The sequence below is a fragment of the Giraffa tippelskirchi genome, chromosome 1 (genome assembly GCF_054371585.1).
Source record: "Giraffa tippelskirchi isolate mGirTip1 chromosome 1, T2T-mGirTip1v1.2.pri, whole genome shotgun sequence".
In the NCBI taxonomy this organism is placed as follows: Eukaryota; Metazoa; Chordata; class Mammalia; order Artiodactyla; family Giraffidae; genus Giraffa; species Giraffa tippelskirchi.
The window spans coordinates 184,354,266-184,373,918 of record NC_137275.1 but is presented as its reverse complement, the minus strand read 5'-3'; the positions used below and the strand labels follow the sequence as shown (position 1 = coordinate 184,373,918).

At 42.2% G+C, this 19,653-nt stretch overlaps 1 protein-coding gene across 1 annotated transcript in view; it reads left to right on the top strand.

Annotated features, from left to right (window-relative positions):
• Positions 1-19,653, top strand: part of SLC18A1 (solute carrier family 18 member A1) — a 50,112-nt gene that overhangs the window by 10,636 nt on the left and 19,823 nt on the right. Inside the window, exons 2-8 of the mRNA XM_081570878.1 lie at positions 2,073-2,841; positions 6,365-6,558; positions 8,749-8,963; positions 11,506-11,866; positions 12,464-12,522; positions 17,837-17,920; positions 18,788-18,880. Of these exons, the coding sequence (XP_081427004.1) occupies positions 8,840-8,963; positions 11,506-11,866; positions 12,464-12,522; positions 17,837-17,920; positions 18,788-18,880 (721 nt within the window). The 5' untranslated portion in view covers positions 2,073-2,841; positions 6,365-6,558; positions 8,749-8,839. The remainder of the gene's footprint in view (positions 1-2,072; positions 2,842-6,364; positions 6,559-8,748; positions 8,964-11,505; positions 11,867-12,463; positions 12,523-17,836; positions 17,921-18,787; positions 18,881-19,653) is intronic.

Sequence of the window (19,653 nt, the reverse complement as noted above, 5' to 3'; positions counted from 1 at the left end):
CTTTGGGTTCTTCACTGCATGCTCAGGCTTTCTCTAGTTGCGCTCCACGGGCTTCTCTTGTTGTGGTGCACAGGCTCTCTAGCTGTGGCGTGAAGCTTAGGACATGTAGGGTCTTAGTTCCCTCATCAGAGATTGAACCTACTTCCCCTATATTATAAAGTAGACTCTTTACCACTGGGCCACCAGGGAAGTCCTATTGTTGTTCAGTAGCTAAGTCATGTCCAACTCTTTACAACTCCATGGAATGCAGCATGCCAGGATTTCCTGTCCTTCACAATCTTCCAGAGTTTGCTCAAACTCATGTCCATCAAGTCAGTGATATCATCCAACCATCTCATCCTCTGTCATCCCCTTCTCCTCTTGCCTTCAATCTTTCCCAGCATCAGGGTCTTTTCTAATGAGTCAGTTCTTTGCATCAGGTGGCCAAATTATTGGAGCTTCAATTTCAGCATTAGTCCTTCCAACGAATATTCAGGGTCGATTTCCTTTAGGATTCACTGACTTGATCCCCTTGCTGTCCAAGGGACTCCCAAGAGTCATCTCCAGCACTGCAGTTCAGAAACATCAATTCTTTGGCTCTCAGCCTTCTTTAGGGTCTAACTCTCACATCTGTACATGACTACTAGAAAGACCGTAGCTTTGACTATCCCAGCCTTTGTCATCAAAGTGATGTCTGCTTTTTAATATGCTGTCTAGTTTTGTCATAGCTTTTCTTCCAAGGAGCAAGTGTCTTTTAATCTCATGGATGCAGTCACTGTCCACAGTGATTTTAGAGCCCAAGAAAATAAAATAATTAAAATTCTATAGTGCTTTACAATTTGGGGGATAGCTTACCTGATGGCTCAGAGGGTAAAGCGTCTGCCTGCAATGCAGGAGGCCCCAGGTTCGATCTCTGGGCTGGGAAGATTCCTGGAGGAGGAAATGGCAACCCACTCCAGGATTCTTGCCTAAAAAATCCCATGGACGGAGAAGCCTGGTGCAGGCTACAGTCCATAGGGTCACAAAGAGTCGGACACAACTGAACACTTTGCTTTCTTTCTTTCTTACAATTTTTAAAAATTGCACACAAGTAATTTCATATGATCTCATAATAATCCTTCCCTCTCCCTATGTTGGCCAGTTTTGTTCTTAGCCAACTCCTGCATAGATACAATGGGTACTAAAGGAAAGGAGGTGGAAACACTGACTGGTAAGGTGTAGCTGGGGCTGTGTGTCCTGAGCAGAGCAGGCTTGAGTCAAATTAGGCAGAGTTTGTACCCCCTGATGACCAGGGGAAGATGCCAGGTTAAGGGAGGACTTCGAAATGACATAATGAGAGGCAGTAAAGAATTAGAAAGGAGGGCCCTGACTAGGGAAGAGAAGATGAAAGGGTATTGATAGTAGGTAGAGAGTTCCAGATAGCCAAGAGTACAGACATGAGGCTTAGGACTGTACTGAAGAATCAAAGAAAAAAGAGTGAGATAGTCAACTCATTGGAAAAGATCCCAATGCTGGGAAAGATTGAGGACAGGAGAAGAAGAGGGCGACAGAGGATGAGATGGTTGGATGGCATCACTGACTCAATGCACAGGAGTCTGAACAACCTCTGGGAGATGGTGAAGGACAAGGAAGCCTGGCAGGCTGTAGTTCATGGGGTCTCATAGAGTCAGACACGACTTACTGACTGGGCAACAGCAAGAAGCAGATGAGAAGCAACAGGCGGAAGCACCCACCACGGACAAGTCCTACCAGGGCATTCTCCTACCATATTCTCCACTGTAATAGTACAGCTGCAGGGTCCCCTTGGTGGCACTGGCCAAAGGAAATCCAGACTGAGTCTGAAGGGACCTGGCTGCAGGGATAAGGGAGCTAGTTTCTCAGAGTCTGCTGCCTCCATAGGCAAGGCTTTCTCCTTAAGAGCACTGAGGGAAAAATCATGCTAGTGGGCACGTGGGGAGGTAGTTGAATGTCCCCATCCTCAGTCTACTTATTTATTGCTGTTTACCACCAGTTCTCTATAATACATTCAATGAGGTTCCAGCTTATTTTGAGTTTGGTTTTTTAAACATCTTTTTTCCGTTTATCTGAAACAGGCTCTTCGCCCAGTTTACAAGACAAAGACATTCCCAGGTTTGGGGACATGGACCCCATTTGCAGGGCCCAAAAGTGGCGCAGTGGTAAAGAATCTGCCTGCGAATGCAGGAGACGCAGGAGACACAGATTTGATCCCTGAATCAGGAAGATCCCCAGGAGGAAGAAACGGCAACCCACTCCAGCATGCTTGCCTGGAAAATTGCATGGACAGAGGAGCCTGGTGGCCTACAGGTGCGGTCAAAAAGAGTTGGGCATGACTGAGTGGCTGAGCATGCACACACAGTGCCATGTAGATCGCAGCCATTAACGCAACAATCCGCTGGCTGCCTTTTCAGAAGCCTCTGAGAAGAACCAAACCTCTCTAGTCTGAAGCTGGAACGCTGACCTATACTTGATATAAGAGGAAGTGGGACTGATTGTTAAATGTCTGAACAGCAAGAGAAAGAGGAAGTAATGAGAAACAAAAGCACCCTCTATGTCGCAGTCACAGGACCATCTACTCTGGCAGACCACATTGACTGCAGCCAAATATAAGTGTAATTGGGTTATACATGTTCTTTGGTTTGAAGAAAAAAGCTGTCTGTCTGATGATGCTGTGTTCCAGCCACGTTAACGGGAGTGATAACAGAACCACTGTCAAAGAGCCTCTAAGTTCTATTTCAGTTCTAGATTATTCTCAACAGGCTGCTCTGGCTACAAATGGATTTGTCCTGAGGACTCAGCATCTACAAGTCTAATGACACACAGACTGAGCTCTTTCTTTTACTGGTGACTTTTTATTTTTAAATGTTTTCAACATAATTTGCATAATAAAAAATCTATAGTTTTTGCCATTTAGCATCAGTCAGTTCAGTTCAGTCGCTCGGTCGTGTCCGACTCTTTGCAGCCCCGTGGACTGCAGCACACCAGGCCTCCCTGTCCATCACCAACTCCTGGAGGTTACCCAGACTCATGTCTATTGAGTCGGTGATGCCATCCAACCATCTCATCCTCTGTTCTTGCCTTCTCCTTTTGCCTTCAATCTTTCCCAGCATCAGAGTCTTTTCCAATGAGTCAGTTCTTCCCATCAGGTGGCCAAATTATTGGAGCTTCAGCTTTAGCATTAGTCCTTTCAATGACTGACTATTCAGGACTGATTTCCTTTAGGGTGGACTGGTTGGATCTCTTTGCAGCCCAAGGAACTTTCAAGAGTCTTCTCCAACACCACAGTTCAAAAGCGTCAATTCTTTGGTGCTCAGCTTTCTTTATAGTCCAACTCTCACACCCATACATGATTACTGGAAGAACCATAGTTTTGACTAGACAGACCTTTGTAGGTAAAGTAGTGTCTCTGCTTTTTAATATGCTGTCTAGGTTTGACATAACTTTTCTTCCAAAGAGCAAGCATCTTTTAATTTCATGGCGACAGTCACCATTTGCAGTGATTTTGAAGCCCCCTCAAATAAAGTCTCTCGCTGTTTCCATTGTTTCCCCATCTATTTACCATGAAGTGATGGGACCAGATTCCATTTAGCATTTAGATGATGGGACTGTTATGCCATTTAGCATAACCACTAATATAACTTAGGTGTATTCGTCTTATGTTGGAGAACGGCATGGCAACCGACTCCAGTATTCTTGCCTGGAGAATCCCATGAACAGAGAAGCCTGGTGGGCTACAGGCCTTGGGGTTGCACACGACTGAAGCAACTGAGCACGAATGCCTGCATTTGTCTTATGTGTATGGAATTTTTATAGATAAAAAATTGCAATGCACATAAAATTTAATATTGATTATAATAAAATTCACATAATAAAAAATTATCATCCTAGCCATTTTAAAGTGACAGTTCAGTAGCATTAAGTATATTCATATTGTTGTGCAACCAACCAATCTCTGGAAGTTCTTCAGCTTGCAAAGCAAAAACTTACTTCCTCCTCCCTCCAGATCCCTTTTACTTTCTGATTCTATGAATTTCACTACTCTAGTTAGCTCAAATAAGTGAAATCAAACAGTATTTGTCTTCTTGTGACTGGATTATTAAACTTAGCTTAATGTCCTCCAGGTTTATTCATGTGGCATGTGTCAGAATGTTCTTCATCTTTAAGGCTGAATAATATTCCACTGTATGCAAATATCACATTTTGTTTATCTGTTCATTCATCAGTGAACACTTGGTTTGCTTTCACCTTTTGGCAACTGTGCACAACACTGCTGTGAATTTACGTGAAGTTTTATACTCTACTTTCTTACTTCCCACTGTAATATTTAGGTATAAATATATATATATTTTTCCAGGTTGACATATAGCCTTCATGATAAACTTTTTTTTCCTTGTTTTAGCATCAACATGTCAGTCCTTAAAATCCATACACTTAAATCTTTTTCTACAGTTGGACATTGAAATGTTTCTAACTTTTCCCTCGCTGCTGAGAAAAATTTTGTACCTGTGATATTTCCCCTATATTTTAGCTTATTTTCTTAGAATAGATTCTTAAAAAGTGAAATTACTAGCTTAAAGAATATGGATATTTTATGATTTGAAAGATAAGAGATGGGGGAGATAAATTAGGAGTGTGGGATTAATATATACACACTACTGTATATAAAATCAGTAAATAGTAAGGACCTATTGTATGGCACAGGGAACTGTACTCAATAATAACCTATAATGGAAAAGAGTCTGAAAAAATTATATATACATATTAATATATAACTGAGTCATTTGAAACTTGGAACTAACACAACTTTGTCAATTAACTATACATCAATTTAAAAAATTATTCCAAAGCAGAAAATGAAAAAAGACAAGAGATAGAAAACCAAATTGCTTATTAAAAGAACTGTATCTATTTGCACACTAATAGTGTATACGAATTTATATTTCCCTATATTCATACTAAGCGTCCCATATGGTTCAGTGGTAAAGAATCCTCCTGCCAATGCAGGAGTCAAGGGTTCGATCCCTGGGTTGGGAAGATCCCCTGGAGTAGGAAACCCACTCCAGAATTCTTGCCTAGAAAATTCCATAGACAGAAGAGTCTGGCATATACTCACACCAGCTTTTTTTCCCCTAACTTCAGAAATTTAAATAGGAGAAAGATAAGAACTCACCTCTGTTTGATAGACAATGCTCTGATTATTAACAGTGATGAGCATTTATGAGAACACTCCAAACTTGGCTAGTGTGTAAGTACTAGTATCACTACAGTTAACTGAAAATATATAATTGTAACCTTGCCAACTCCTTGAGTTTTAGCCCAATAAGACCTATATTGGACTTCTGATCTCCAGAACTCTAAGATAATATGTTTGTGTTGTTATAAGCCAATAAGTGTGTGGTAATTTGTTCATCAGCAATAGCAAACTCATATACTCCCCTCCTCCTGTTTGTATTGCTTCCGTCCTATTTCTTTTTCCAGTTTTTCTTTAAATCTCTTTTTTTTAAGCACTAAGTTGAAAGTTCCCCAGTTAATTAAAACAATTAGGACGGGCTACAACTTGCACAATTAGGAAAACTCTGCTGCTACTCTGCTCAAAAGTTGTATTTGCTCTTTTATAAATTATTTATATTCTTGACATGGGCTTCCCAAGTGGTGCTAGTGGTAAAGAACCCGCCTGTCTAAGTAAGAGTCACAAGAGTTCGATCCCTGGGTCAGGAAGATCCCCTGGAGAAGGAAATGGCAATCTACTCTATTATTCTTGCCTACAGAATCCCACGGACAGAGGAGCCTGGTGGGCTATAATCTGTGGGGTCGCATAGAGTCGGACACGACTGAAGTGAATTAGCATGCATGTTCTTTGCTCTGCTGATGACTCTTTAATGTCATAAAAGTATAGACCCATAGGACCACTTCAGGCTTCCATAATGAGCCCTACTTTGTCATGTAACCCATCCATCCAGTCATCAATACAAGAAATATTTACTGGAGGCTACTATGTGCTAGGCGTTGAGCTAGCATTGGGATATAAAAATGGAAGTGCACAATCAATGCCTCCAAAGAGGCCACGGGAGTTGGATTTTTATACTTGAGAACAATTTGCAGTTTTTTTGCCTATTTTTGTCTTTTTTTTTAATTGGTCCTGCGGGTGTTCTAATATTTATTTCCAGAAAGCAACTGGATATGTGGAGCTCTTCGACTAAGTAACAAGGGACAGGCTCCGTACCCGGGTTCCGTCGTGTCTTCCAATTTGTATTCAGACCCAGACAAAAGTTAATGTGTTTGATGATAGATAAGCATGGATGGAAAACAGTGTAGCCCAGTGCATCTTTGTTTAGGATAATTTCTCCCCTCTCTTTGTGCTCTTCAGTGCTGCTTTCCTCCCTGTGACGCAGGGAGCTAAGGTTCCAATTAAATCTTTGTGGACAAAGGGCACACATGGCCTCCTCAGATAACCTGTGGCAATAAATCCACCAGCAGGCACACTTTATGAGAAAAGTCCGTGCTGAACTGTTAACAGCTGGCAATACCTCACTGAGTACCTCACACCAGGTGAACTCTAAGGTAAGATGTTTCTCTCTCTGGCCACATTTAATCCTTCTTTATAATTTGTGTCTCTGAATAGAGAATTATGACTTTAAAATTTACTACCAAATTGTTGACAAATTCCTAGTTTTGTTTGGTTTGTTGTTCTGTTTGGTTTTGATCACTTGTATATTTTTGGTCTGTTCTCAGAGTACTTATTTTATTCCATTTTATATCTTTTAGTTTCCCATTGTTTTTCTTTTAGTCTTTTCTTATTTTCTTATGTATGCATTTCTTATATATCTTAAGTCAATTTGTATTTAGAAATAGCTTTTCCTTATATTCAGAGAAATGAAGTTTCTTAAATGATTTGCAGGCATTTTCTGGTTATTTCTTAATTCCTGATCTGAAAATTTGGTTCCATGGGCACTCCTCAGTCACTTGGATCTGTAGTGTGGACGATATTTTTCCTCTAGCCCTTGCCTTAGAACAGAGTAGCTCATTGCTTGGATGTTTCCAACATGTGAAGTTGATTATTGAACCCCAATGATAATCATTTAAAATTATTTATTTCTTATATTACAGAATTAGTTAATTGTAGAATAATAAGTTACAGAATAACTCAAAAAGAAGATAATTTGTCATTGATTATAATAACTCTTGTGTGGCTTTTGTGTGTGTATCTTTCTATTCTTTTAAAATGGTGCATCTGTATTTTTTATATAATTGAGGTCAGGCTATAAATACAATCTACTATCCTTTTTTTCTTAACATAGTAACAGTATTTTCTAAATCATCAAAATTATTTGAAAACATTATTTTTGAGAGCTGTTTATATTCTACCATCAAAATGTATCATTTCTTCACTAACGTAAATAGGATTATTTATTTTAAACATTTAATTATTTACTTTAAAAATATTTGACTGTATTTCTGATTATTTTCTTAAGATAGGTTTCAAATTAAGGGGAGCACAATTTTTTGAGCCTGATATGTTTCTTGACAGTAATCTATTTCAAACATTATAAAATTGGAACTGTTGATGCTACAACAGAAACAACATAAAAGAAAATGGAATTCTTCCCAGCAACTGTTATTACCTGAAGTTTAACAAAGTGCTGTGACTTCTTGCTGACTAATGAAGTGATGTCCTAAGTGGAAAATGAATCATGAAAGCTAGGATTTTACTTACAGAGTAGCACACATTTCTGAGCAGGAGTTTGTAAGCTTAAACAAAAAAATAGGACTGTTTCTAGTACCACAGAACAAGGAAAGGTGGTGGGGTACTTTTCTGCAAGTTAAAAAAAAACTTGGGATTTTGTTCTAGTTTGTCACTAATTGTGTGACCTGAGACAAACCTCTTGGCTTCTTGAATATCAGATTTCTCATCTGTGAGATGAAAAGGCTGGTTGCTGCTGCTGCTGCTAAGTCGCTTCAGTCGTGTCCGACTCTGTGCGACCCCATAGACGGCAGCCCACCAGGCTGCAAGCCTGGTTGAGGTCAGTGTTTCTCACTGGCAGCTAAAGTTTTAATAACACTGCGGCACATGGGCTACTTTGGGGTGGTACGTAGACGTAGAATATTATTTTTTTGACATAGCACATAAAGTTATGTTTTTAAACAGTAGTGTTTCAGCTTTTAAAAAGAGTGGCTTTAGAGGAAAAGATTAAGTAAATAACAATACAAGTAGTCCTCAGATATGCCATAAACTACCAAGGTGGTGGGCAAATGTCTGATGTTTGAGAAACACAGAACTCCATGATACTCTATAAAGCCTGCTTAACGTGCAGGGTAAAGTTCCAGATACAAAAAGCTGATAAGCAGTGCTTTCTTGGAAGGCATTCCGGGAATGGGATAGAGTTATGGAGATATATAAGAAGTGAACAGAGATGCAAGCACGGAAAAGTTCAAATACCATCCGATCTTTGAGAGTTTGGGATCAGCCGATGCAAACTATTATATATTGGATGGATAAACAGCAAGGCCAGGGAACTATATTCAGTATCCTGTGATAAATCATAATGGAAAAGAATATGAAAAAGAATATATACTTAGGTATAACTGAATCACCTTGCTGTACAGCAGAAGTTAACCCAACTTTGTAAATCAACTATACTTCAAGAAAATATTTTTAAAAAATGAAAAAAAATAAACCAAACAAAGACCATCCTGTCACTTGCAACTCTTTGTGCTTCTCCTTTTAATCACGAGTTTCACTTTTCTGGACAGAATTTCTCCCTTCTTTCTGCAAAGACCTGTAACTGTAACAGGATCGTCCCTGAGAACTCAGTGCAGAAGTTGCCCTGGCCCAGCCCTCAGCATGCTCAGGACAGTCTTGGACGCTCCTCAGCGGTTACTGAAGAAGGGGAGAGAGTCCCGGCAGCTGGTGCTGCTGGTGGTGTTTGTTGCTCTGCTCCTGGACAACATGCTGCTCACTGTGGTGGGTACGTTTGGGGGTCTTGGTGCTGGGGGTTAATTCGCTCTGGGCCCCAGGGGGCAGCATCTGCCCTGTTAGAACTCTGCAGTGAATGAACTGGAGACTTTTTCCTTTTGTGCTTGAAGACACTAAGATTGCTTGGGATTGGAGGAAACAGCAGGAAATGGAGTCTGAAACTTGCCAACCTTTGCTGAAAGACCCCAGAGGTTCAAAGGGTAGGCGGTTCAGAGAGCATCTGACCGAATCAAAGAGGCTGACCTGGAGCCAGAACTGGAAATCCTTTTCTTCCTCCCCCTACTCCTTTCCAGGGTGCTAATTATTCCAAAGGCCTCTGGGATAGTGAGTATCTTCTCACTGTGTTGCTTTTGTCCGTTCTGTCAGAATAACACACTCTATGCTGTGCTTAGTTGCTCAGTCATGTGATTCTTTGCTACCCCTTGGACTGTAGTCCGCCAGGCTCCTCTGTCCATGGGGATTCTCCAGGCAAGAATACTGGAGTGGGTTGCCATGCCCTTCTCCAGGGGATCTTCCTGATCCAGGAATTGAACCCGGGTCTCCTGCATTGCAGAATTGCAGGCAGATTCTTTACCAGCTGAGCTGCCAGGGAAGCCCAACACATTCTATGTGGATTTCCAACTCCTTATCCGAATCTTACTTTCCTGTGGCTCATTCCAGCCCAGTTCTTTTTTAGTTGGTAGTATATTAATTTTTACATTTAGTTATGCTGGTATATAAATGGGTGCCAACATATTTCCCCCAGGATAAAATGCATGCATGCATGCTGTATTGCTTCAGTTGTGTCCAACTCTTTGAGACCCTCTGGACTATAGCCCACTAGGCTCCTCTGTCCTTGATATTTTCCAGGCAAGAATACTGGAGTGGGTTGCCATGCCCTCCTCCAAGGGATCTTCCCCACCCAGGGACTGAAGCCGTGTCTCATTATGTCTCCTGCATTGGCAGGCGGTTCTTTACCACTAGCACAAACTGGGAAGTCCCATGGGTAAAATATATGCTTCTAAACAAGAATCTTCTCGAGACAAACTATAAATCCAGTACAGTCAGTTCTTATTTGTGGTAGTTATGCTCTATAAAGTTTCTGTGAACATTGGGTTTATTTATCTATATTCACATTTATTTATGGCCTCACTTGGGGCATGCTGGGTCTTAGTTTCCTGACCAGGGGTCGAACCCATGACCCTGCAGTGAAAGCATGGAGTCCTAGCCACTGGACTACCAGGGAAGTCCCTGAGCACTGGATTTATTAATCAATTAATATTTAGTCAGTTGCCTGCAATGCAGGAGCCATAGGAGACTCAGGTTCGATCCCTGGGTTGAGAAGAACCCCTGAAGGAGGGCATGACAACCCACTCCAGTATTCTTGCCCGGAGAATCCTGTGGATGGAGGAGTCTGGCGAGTTCATAGAGTCCATAGACACAACAGAATCGACTTGGTGCACACACATGCATGCATGCATTTAGTCAATTAATATTTTAATAGCAATTAAATAATTGCTCCTTGGGAAAATACACACATATACACGCATACCCCATATAGATTGTAATCTTAAATCTAAAAAAAAAATGTTATCTATCCTGGTAGATTGTATTTTTTTTTTTTTTTTACAAAAGAAACAGCAAGGTTCAGAAGTGTTAAGTGACTTGCCTGAGGCAGCCCCACTAACAGGTGCCGAGTAGATTCAAGCTCTGCCCAACTGGCCCCAGAGCTGCACCTTCTTGCCCTGCACTGCCACTCCCCACCTCATGCTCCGCATATCTGCGTGAGAGTGAAACAAGAAGGCAGAGTCCACCTTGTTCAGCCTCAGCTGCAAAACTGAGCATCTAATGACTCAATGTTTTCTGCATGTATGTCTGAGAAAAACCATACTGGCTCTGTGAGCATTGATTTTGGTGATTACAAATAAATGTTAGCCAGTGAGTGAATGAGCCAATATGGAATCCATGAATAATGAGGACCAGATTTTGGTGATTACAAATAAATGTTAGCCAGTGAGTGAATGAGCCAATATGGAATCCATGAATAATGAGGACCAGTTGTATGATGATTGGAATTCAGGCACTTGAGCTAGCTAATAGGATAATTTGGGCAGACATAGTCTTTTTTTTTTTTTGGCTGTGCTGGGGTCTTGTTGTGGCTCATGGGTTCTTCTTTGATTTTAGTTGTGGTGAGTAGGGGCTATTCTATAGTTGTTGTACATGAACTTCTCATTGCGATGGGTTCTCTTGTTGCAGAGCACAGGCTCTAAGGCACATGGATCTCAGTAGTTGTGGTACACATGTTTAGTTGCCCCACAACATGTGGGATCTAAGTTCCTGGACCAGGGATTGAACCTGTGTCCTCAGTTGAAAGGTGGGTCCTTAACCACTGGACCACCAGGGAAGTCCTGGCACAGCCTTTGTGTAGACTTCAGATCATGTCACTTAGACATCCCCATGAGCGTAAATCTGGATTGCGTGGTAATGTCCCTGAGCTGACTAACAGTCAAAAGACAATCTGGCCTTAGCCCTCATGACTTGTACTTCACTTTCAGTGCCCATTGTGCCCACCTACCTCTATGCCATAGAGTTCAAAGACATCAACGGTTCTCTGTACCTTGGCTCCACCACAACTTCCCAGCCTGCCCTCACTCCCGCCTTTTCCACCATCTTCTCCTTCTTTGAAAACAACACTGTGGCTATTGAAGAAAGTGTGCGCAGTGGCATAGCAAGGACAAGTGGCATTTCTGGCACCATCTCCCCTCCAGTCACTGAAGCCATCCCAGCACATGGAAACAACTGCTTTCAAGCCACCGAATTCCTGAAGGAAGAGAACATATGGGTCGGGGTTCTATTTGCTTCCAAGGCTCTGATGCAACTTCTGGTCAACCCCTTCGTGGGACCTCTTACCAACAGGTATCTTGATGGGCACACTACCATATAGGGGACTCAGGGGCTCAGAAATAGGAGGATGGGCTAAGATATCATAAAGGTGGTTAGAAGGGATAAAGGTGATTACTTGTCTGCATCCCAGGCAGTCAGCTGTTTGGGAAGGATAATACAATATTGGCGTAATGCCACGGGTTTCAGGTTTTCTTTGTAACGTCATGACTGTTGAGTACCAAGAAGAGAACCAGTGAACAGAAGTATTCTGTTGGTGTTATTTCAGTGCTCTGGAACATGGTTTAAATGGGGAAAGGGTGGAAATAGGACAAGCCTATTGCAGTCTAGAGTGCTGGCCTCTTAGTACTTTATGGTTGGGATTATTCTGATGTTTCAAAAAGATATGCACTCTGCTTAGGTTATCTTTTCTGGAAAAGAGGATTTGGGTCCCGACTGACAGGTAAATTTGCCTGATTGTTTGTATGTATTCATGTATCATATTCCATCTCTATACCTGCATTCAGAGACACTCAAATAACCACATTTCTGTTCCCAATTACGTGAAACAATATAGTGCAAGTATATGGATGGCTATTGGATTTGTATCTTTTTTTTTTAATTCCCTTTTAGGATCGGATATCACATCCCCATGTTTGCTGGCTTTGTTATCATGTTTATCTCCACAGTTAGTAAGTAATTTGTTCCCGCTATTCTTCCCTTCATTGATTAACTTTGATTTTATCACATGCATTACAGGGAAGATAGCAGAGTCCAGTTAGCTAATTAGTCATTTGACTAAGTGCCCTATGACACTGATTTAAATGCTTTACAGTGTTGTTATGGGGACCAGAGCAGTAGAGACAACTTAGTCTATGTGGCATTTGTATCTGTGCTCAGTTGCTCAGTTGTATCTAACTCTTTGTGACCCCTTGGGATTATCCCAGCAAGAATACTGGAGTGGGTTGCCATTTCCTCCTCTAGGGGATCTTCCCGATCCAGGGATCAAACCTGAATCTCCTGCATCTCCTTCCATTGGCAGGTGGATTCTTTACCACTGAGCCAACTGGCAAACCCGGCATTTGTACATTACACTGTAAAAGAACAAATAGTTCACTTCATTCAGCTGGGGAAAATTGTGAAGGCTGTTTTAATATGTATAATATAGTGTGTGTGTGTGTGTGTGTGTGTATGTGAGTAATCCCTTGAATGAGTTTAGTACAAACCTCCCATCTTTGAGAACAGGTCATAGTATTTTGATTTACAAGGGTAAAGGGCAACTAACAACAAATCTAAATTGGTCAATAGCAACTGGCAAATTCCAAAAAGTTTACTGCCTTCAAGGAAGGCCATTAAAGGTTATAGATTTAGAAAATAAATTTGCTAAGGAAACAAGAAAGAGAAAGACAAATAGTCTACCCACCATCAGATAAATGTTCCCAATAAAATGGAGATAAAATGAGAATATTAAGTGAAATAAAATACGCCTGGAAATTGATCCTGAAAAAATAAGAAAGAATGAATATGGGGCAAGGGTGAGGGGGTGGGGAGAGGTTAATAAAGGGGAAGGCAGCCTGGTGCCTCTGCTGCCTCTCCTCCAAGTAACACACCCATTCTCCCTCTTGTTTCTCTTATCCAAATTATTTGTTTATGTATTTATTTGTGGCTGTGCTGGGTCTTTAGTGATGTGTGTGGGGTTTCTCTAGTTGCGGCGAGTGGGGGCTACTTTCTAGTTGCAGTGTGAGGGCTTCTCATTGTGGTGGCTTCTCTTGTTTCAGAGCACAGGCTCTAGAGTGCATGGGCTCAGTAGTTCTGGTGCAAGGGCTTAGCTGCCCTGAGGCATGTAGGATCCTCCTGGCCCAGGGGTGGAACTCATGTCCCGTGAGTTGACAGGCGGATTCTTGACCGTGGGACCACCAGGAAAGTCCCTCCCTCTTGTTTTTCTTATTACCTTTCTATTACTTTTCTACTTTTCCTATTGTTCCTCCTGAAGCTTCCATCCCTTCCGGCATAGAACTTGACTCCTTTCTACCAGTGATTAACAGGAACTTGTTTCATTCAGGGCTGGAAGGTACAAAGTGCAGGAGCTCCGTGTGTGAAGTTCTATCTGAGAACATCAGCCTACTTGTGACATTCTAGCTGAGTCACAGAAAATGAAGAACTTAAAGTTGGAAATCTTTATTGAACTTCTAGAAGCTCAACCTTTGCTGAAAGTGATGAAAGTGAAAGTTGCTCAGTCGTATCCAACTCTTTGTGACCCCATGGACTATACAGTCCATGGAATTCTCCAGGCCAGAATACTGGAGTGGGTAGCCTTTCCCTTCTCCAGGGGATCTCCCCAACCCATGGATTGAACCCAGGTTTCCTGCATTGCAGGCAGATTATTTACCAGCTGAGTCATAAGGGAAGCCCAAGAATACTGGGGTGGGTAGCCTATTCCTTCTCCAGAAGATCTTCCTGACCCCAGAATTGAACTGGAGTCTCCTGCATTGCAGGTGGATTCTTTACCAACTGAGCTATCAGGGAAGCCCCAACCTATGCTAAGCTGCTGCTGCTGCTGCTGCTAAGTTGCTTCAGTTGTGTCCGACTCTGTGCAACCCCATAGCTGGCAGCCCATCAAGCTTTCCCGTCCCTGGGATTCTCCAGGCAAGAACACTGGAGTGGGTTGCCATTTCCTTCTCCAATGCATGAACGTGAAAAGTGAAAGTGAAGTCGCTCAGTCATGTCCGACTCTTCGCGACCCCATGGACTGCAGCCTACCAGGCTCCTCTGTCCATGGGATTTTCCAGGCAAGAGTACTGGAATGGGGTGCCATTGCCTTCTCCGATTAAAAAGTAATAAGGTGCTCTGTTTCATCAAATGAGATAGATATAATTCATTTCTGTGGTGCATATGTATGATGCCTTGATGGTGAAAAGTCACTGAGGGAATGTAAAGAATGAAAAGATGTGGTTCTACACATCTTGGAGTTCTTGTGGTTCTTGGAGTTCTAAGAGCTCCAAGAGTTCTTATCTATTTTTTGCTACGTTGAGTCTTCATTGTGGCAAGCAGAATCTTTCGTTGTGTTGTGTGGGCTTCTCTCTAGCTGTGGTGCACAAGCTCCAGAGTGCATGGGCTCTGTAGTTTGCAGCACACGGGCTCTCTAGTTGTGGAGCATGGGTTCAGTCATTGCCACACACGAGTTTAGTTGCCCCATGGCATGTGGGATCTTAGTTCTCTGAACAAGGATTGAATCCATGTCCCCTTCATTGGAAGGCAGATTCTTTTTATTTTTTTTTAATAAACTCCGTTAAAAAATGATTTATTTATTTATTTGCTTTATTTTTGGCTGTGCTGGGTCTTCATTGCTGTGCAGGGCTTTTTCTGGTTTTGGTGGGCGGGGGCTATTCTCTCAATCTCATCATTGCAGTGGCTTCTCTTGTTGTAGAGCACAGGCTCTAGGCATACGGGCTTCAATAATTGTGGTGCATAGGCTTAGTTGCCCCACAGCATGTGGGATCTTTCTGGACCAGGTATCCTATCCATGCCCCCTGCATTGGCAAGTGATTCTTAACCACTGGACCCCAGGGGCTTCCCTGGGCATTTGATGCTTGCCTGGGAGACACGACAAACACGCAGCAAAATAAGATAATGCGGTGTCCTAGTGGATCCCATACTTTTTAGCATAAGGTCCTTGCCTGATTCTCTGCCAAGAACTCATGTTTTGAAAGCTTTCTTATCTACCAAACTGTGTGTATTAAATACTAATTATTATTTCTATGCCATAACCAGTGTTGCTATACTGAGTTGGCCTAACTCTAGCAAACATTCGGTGTTTAGGGGATCCTATGTAGTGTTCCTTCAGGGTTTTTTCTTAAAAAAATTTTTTTTAATTTATTTTATTTTTGGCTGGACTGGGTCTTCGTTGCTGCACTGGCTTTTCTCCAGCTGCAGTGAAGGGGCTATTCTTCGTTGCAGTGCTCAGGCTTCTTGTTGCTGTGGATTCTCCTGCTGTGGAGCACAGGCTCTGGACGCCCAGGCTCAGTAGTTTCGGCTCCCAGGCTCTAAAGCATAGGCTCAATAGTTGAAGCACTCTGGCTTAGTTGCCCCGCAGCAAGTGGAATTTTCCTGGACTAGGGACTGAACCCATGTTCCCTGCATTGGCAGGCAGATTCTTATCCACTGTGTCTCCAGAGAAGTCCCCTTCAGGATTTTTAAATACTAAATGAGGTTGCTGATGCCCATCACTCTCTCTAAGGGCCCCTAGCTGGAAAACAAACTTAATGTAATTAGGAGTTAAATGGTGGCCTGTGTTAGGGGTGCAAAATTACTTTGGTCTTCCTAAACAGGGTAGACCAACCACCCAGTTTGCCTGGGATTAAGAGGCTTCCCAGGATGTGAGACTTTTGATTTTAAAACCTCAAAGGTCCTAGAGGCTTCCCTGGTGGTCCAGTGGTTAGGACTCCATGCTGCCACTGCAAGGGGCACAGGTTCAATTCCCTGCTTGGGGAACTAAGATCCCACATATTGTGAGGTGTGGTCAAAAAATAAAATAAGATAAAGTAGTCTTATTTTCATTTTTTTAAAGAACCTCCATACTGATGTCCCTAGTGGCTGCATCAATTTACATTCCCACATACAGTGCAAGAGGATTCCTTTTTCTCCACTCCCTCTCCAGCCTTTATTGTTTGTAGATTTTTTGATGATGGTCATTCTAACCAGTGTGAGGTGATACCTCATTGAAGTTTAGATCTTCATTTCTTTAATAACTAGTGATGTTGATAATCTTTTCACATGCCTCTTGACCTAGATGGGTGGAATGGGTGGGTGCAAAGGAGGTCCAAGAAGGAGGAAATATATGTGTATATATATATATATATATATAGCTGATTGACTTCATTGTACAGCAGAAACTAGCACAACATTGTAGGGAAGCAACTATACACCAATAAAATAAATAAATAAAAATAAAATAAAATCATGAAGGTCCTGGGCAAACAGGGATCCATTGGTCTAACTATTCTCAGAGGACACAGGGGTAGCAGACCTTGAACAGATTGAAATCAGAAAGCCTGGGAGAGATCATTGGAAGTCTGGCAGGGAAAGGCCGATCATTTGCATGCTTGGGAGATGGTGTGATCATGTGGGGAAGTAATGGGGGGAGATTATAAGCACAGCCATTGTAATGAATGGGCAAAGGGGTTCAACATTGCTGATGCAGACACTTTGGGAGCAAGTCTTCTCCCTTTCTGTGGTGTTGTCTTAGAATCTGAGATGAGACATGTCTGGACTCACCAACCTTACCGCCAACACTCTGTAATTTAGTCTCTGATAATATACTCCTGTTTGGCCCTGAGTTTCATGCGTGCTTGTTAGTCTCTAGTAGATTGCATCTCTTCAAGGGCATGAACTGGGTGGTCTCTTTGTTTCACATTGCTGCAGAGTCCAGCATAGCTGCATGGTCAGTATTACTTAATAAATACTCACTGATCTGACTTGGCTAAAAGATTTTCCGATAAGTGGGGAAGGATCCGATTGAATCACAAGATATTCTTTTCTTCCCAATACCCATGGACCTTCAAGTACACATAGCTTTTGTCTCCCACTCCAGATGACCCAATAGGACCCAGCTATGGCAAAGATCAAATCAGGCTGTTGCATATGGAGAATCCAAAATTAGGGTCTAGGGACCAGTTCTCAGTCCATTAGGTTACATGCTCAGCCCTGACTCCAGTGGGCAGGATGTTGGGCTTTAAGCAGGAAATGTGGGCACCCAGCCTTCTGTCCACCATGTGGTGGATCAGTTTATGCTTCTTTGGTTTCTCAGTCTTCATGTCAATTATAATGCAATCCTAATTAAGGGAGAGGATTAGAAAAGCAGCTCTGAAGACAGAGAGCAGTGATCACTCTTTATTAAAACATGAGCATAATAGCTCATGTCTGTAATATCATGAGCCCATCTACTGGTGGCCAGACCATCAAAGGCCATTTGCTAACTGGAGAATTCTTGCTATTCTCTTTGCCCAGTGTTTGCCTTTTCTGGTACCTATACTCTGCTTTTTGTGGCCAGAACTCTTCAAGGCATTGGATCTTCATTTTCATCTGTTGCAGGTAATGCTGACATCTTAAACACACACACATTCCTTACCGTCTCTTACTATTATTACCTTCAGACCCTATAAAATTTATATGAAGAAATTAAGGAAACTATCATCAGAAAATGCAGAAATTGTGATTCAAAAACAAGATAATTATAGAGTTGCTAGCAGGGCCTGTAAATCCCTAAGCCTGATGTAACTTTCTCTGGTAATATTTAGGTGGAGTTAGCTCAGGTCAGACCAAGCCCAAGCAAAAAGGTGCAGTCGGCAAGGTTTTGATTTAACGCCACTCTGTGGTCTTTTCTCTGTCCCCCTCTTACTGTTTTACAGAAACAGTAATATTGATACTATTGGTAACAACATCCCAGTTTGCAAAGTATTATCAAATACATGACTTCATGTAATCCTATGAAGAAGAGATTTTATGCCATTTTATATGTAAGTAAATGGAAGTAAGAGCCCAGCCCACACTCTCTCCCAGGTGCTTTCATACTCTTCCATGGGCACCTTCATCAAATAGAGCAGTGTTCTGTGTCTGTGGGTTTTCCTTCCCTTGACCTACTCCCTATCCATGGATTCAGGGAAATGTACCAGGAAATGATAAAGTGACATGAAATACAGGATCATTGGATAATGGTATTCTGCATTCAGAGACTTTTGCACTTCCAATAATATTCTGAGCAGAAGGGGTGAGTCATGTGGGCATTTGGGGGACCCTTGGGGATAGTATGTATAAAATACTATGTGTTAGGTTCTATAAAACCCTTCCAATTGAAACTCTAGTTAAGATGACTCCTGGATATATAATAGGGCCGAGACCAGGGACTCAGTAAGAGTGGCAGAGACAGTATGCTAATTCTGCCTGCCTTTCTTCTTTCAGGTCTTGGGATGCTGGCCTGTGTCTACACTGATGACCATGAGAGAGGGCGGGCCATGGGAATTGCCTTGGGGGGCCTGGCCTTGGGAGTGCTGGGTGAGTGGCACCTGGGAGATATCTCCAGGAGGCAGGTATTTCTAAGGTCTTGGAAAACAGTATTTTCCTTCCCTCTCTATCCAACCATGTTTTGATTCCTTCTGAAATTCTGCCCAGGAAAAGCAGAATCTCTTTCCCTTTAAGAAGCTAAATAGCCCATAAGGGGCGGGGAATGGTCCAGACACCTAGTCTGCTCAAGCAAGTGAATCTTTACATGTTAGCAGCTTCTGCCTCATCTCTGCTTCCATACATGGCCAGTGCTTTCAACTGGGGACCATGCTATTTGCCAGATTTTGTGCTAAATATATACAGAATCTTTTTTAAATCCTCACCACCACAGTGTGAAGGAGGAATGATTATCCCCATTACACAGATGAGGATTAAAAAGGTTCACAGCCATCCAAGGTCACATGGCCAAGAAATGCCAGAGCCAGAATACAGACTCAGATTTTCTAGGCTCAAATCCCAAGCTCCAAATCCCAAGGTTATGCTTTCTTTGAGGTTCATTCGAAATCTAGTTTAATCGATTAGTCCAATAAGACACACACTTTTACTGAGTACATATTATATACACTGTGTTTTTGCTCAGTCTCCAAGTTGTGTCCAACTCTGTGACCCCATGGACTGCAGCATGCCAGGCTTCCCTGTCCTTTGCTATCTCCCTGAGTTTACCCAAACTCATGTCCATTGAGTCAGTGATACCATCCAACCATATCATCTTCTGTCACCCCTTTTCTTGCCCTCAGTCTTTCCTAGGGCATTATGTACACGCC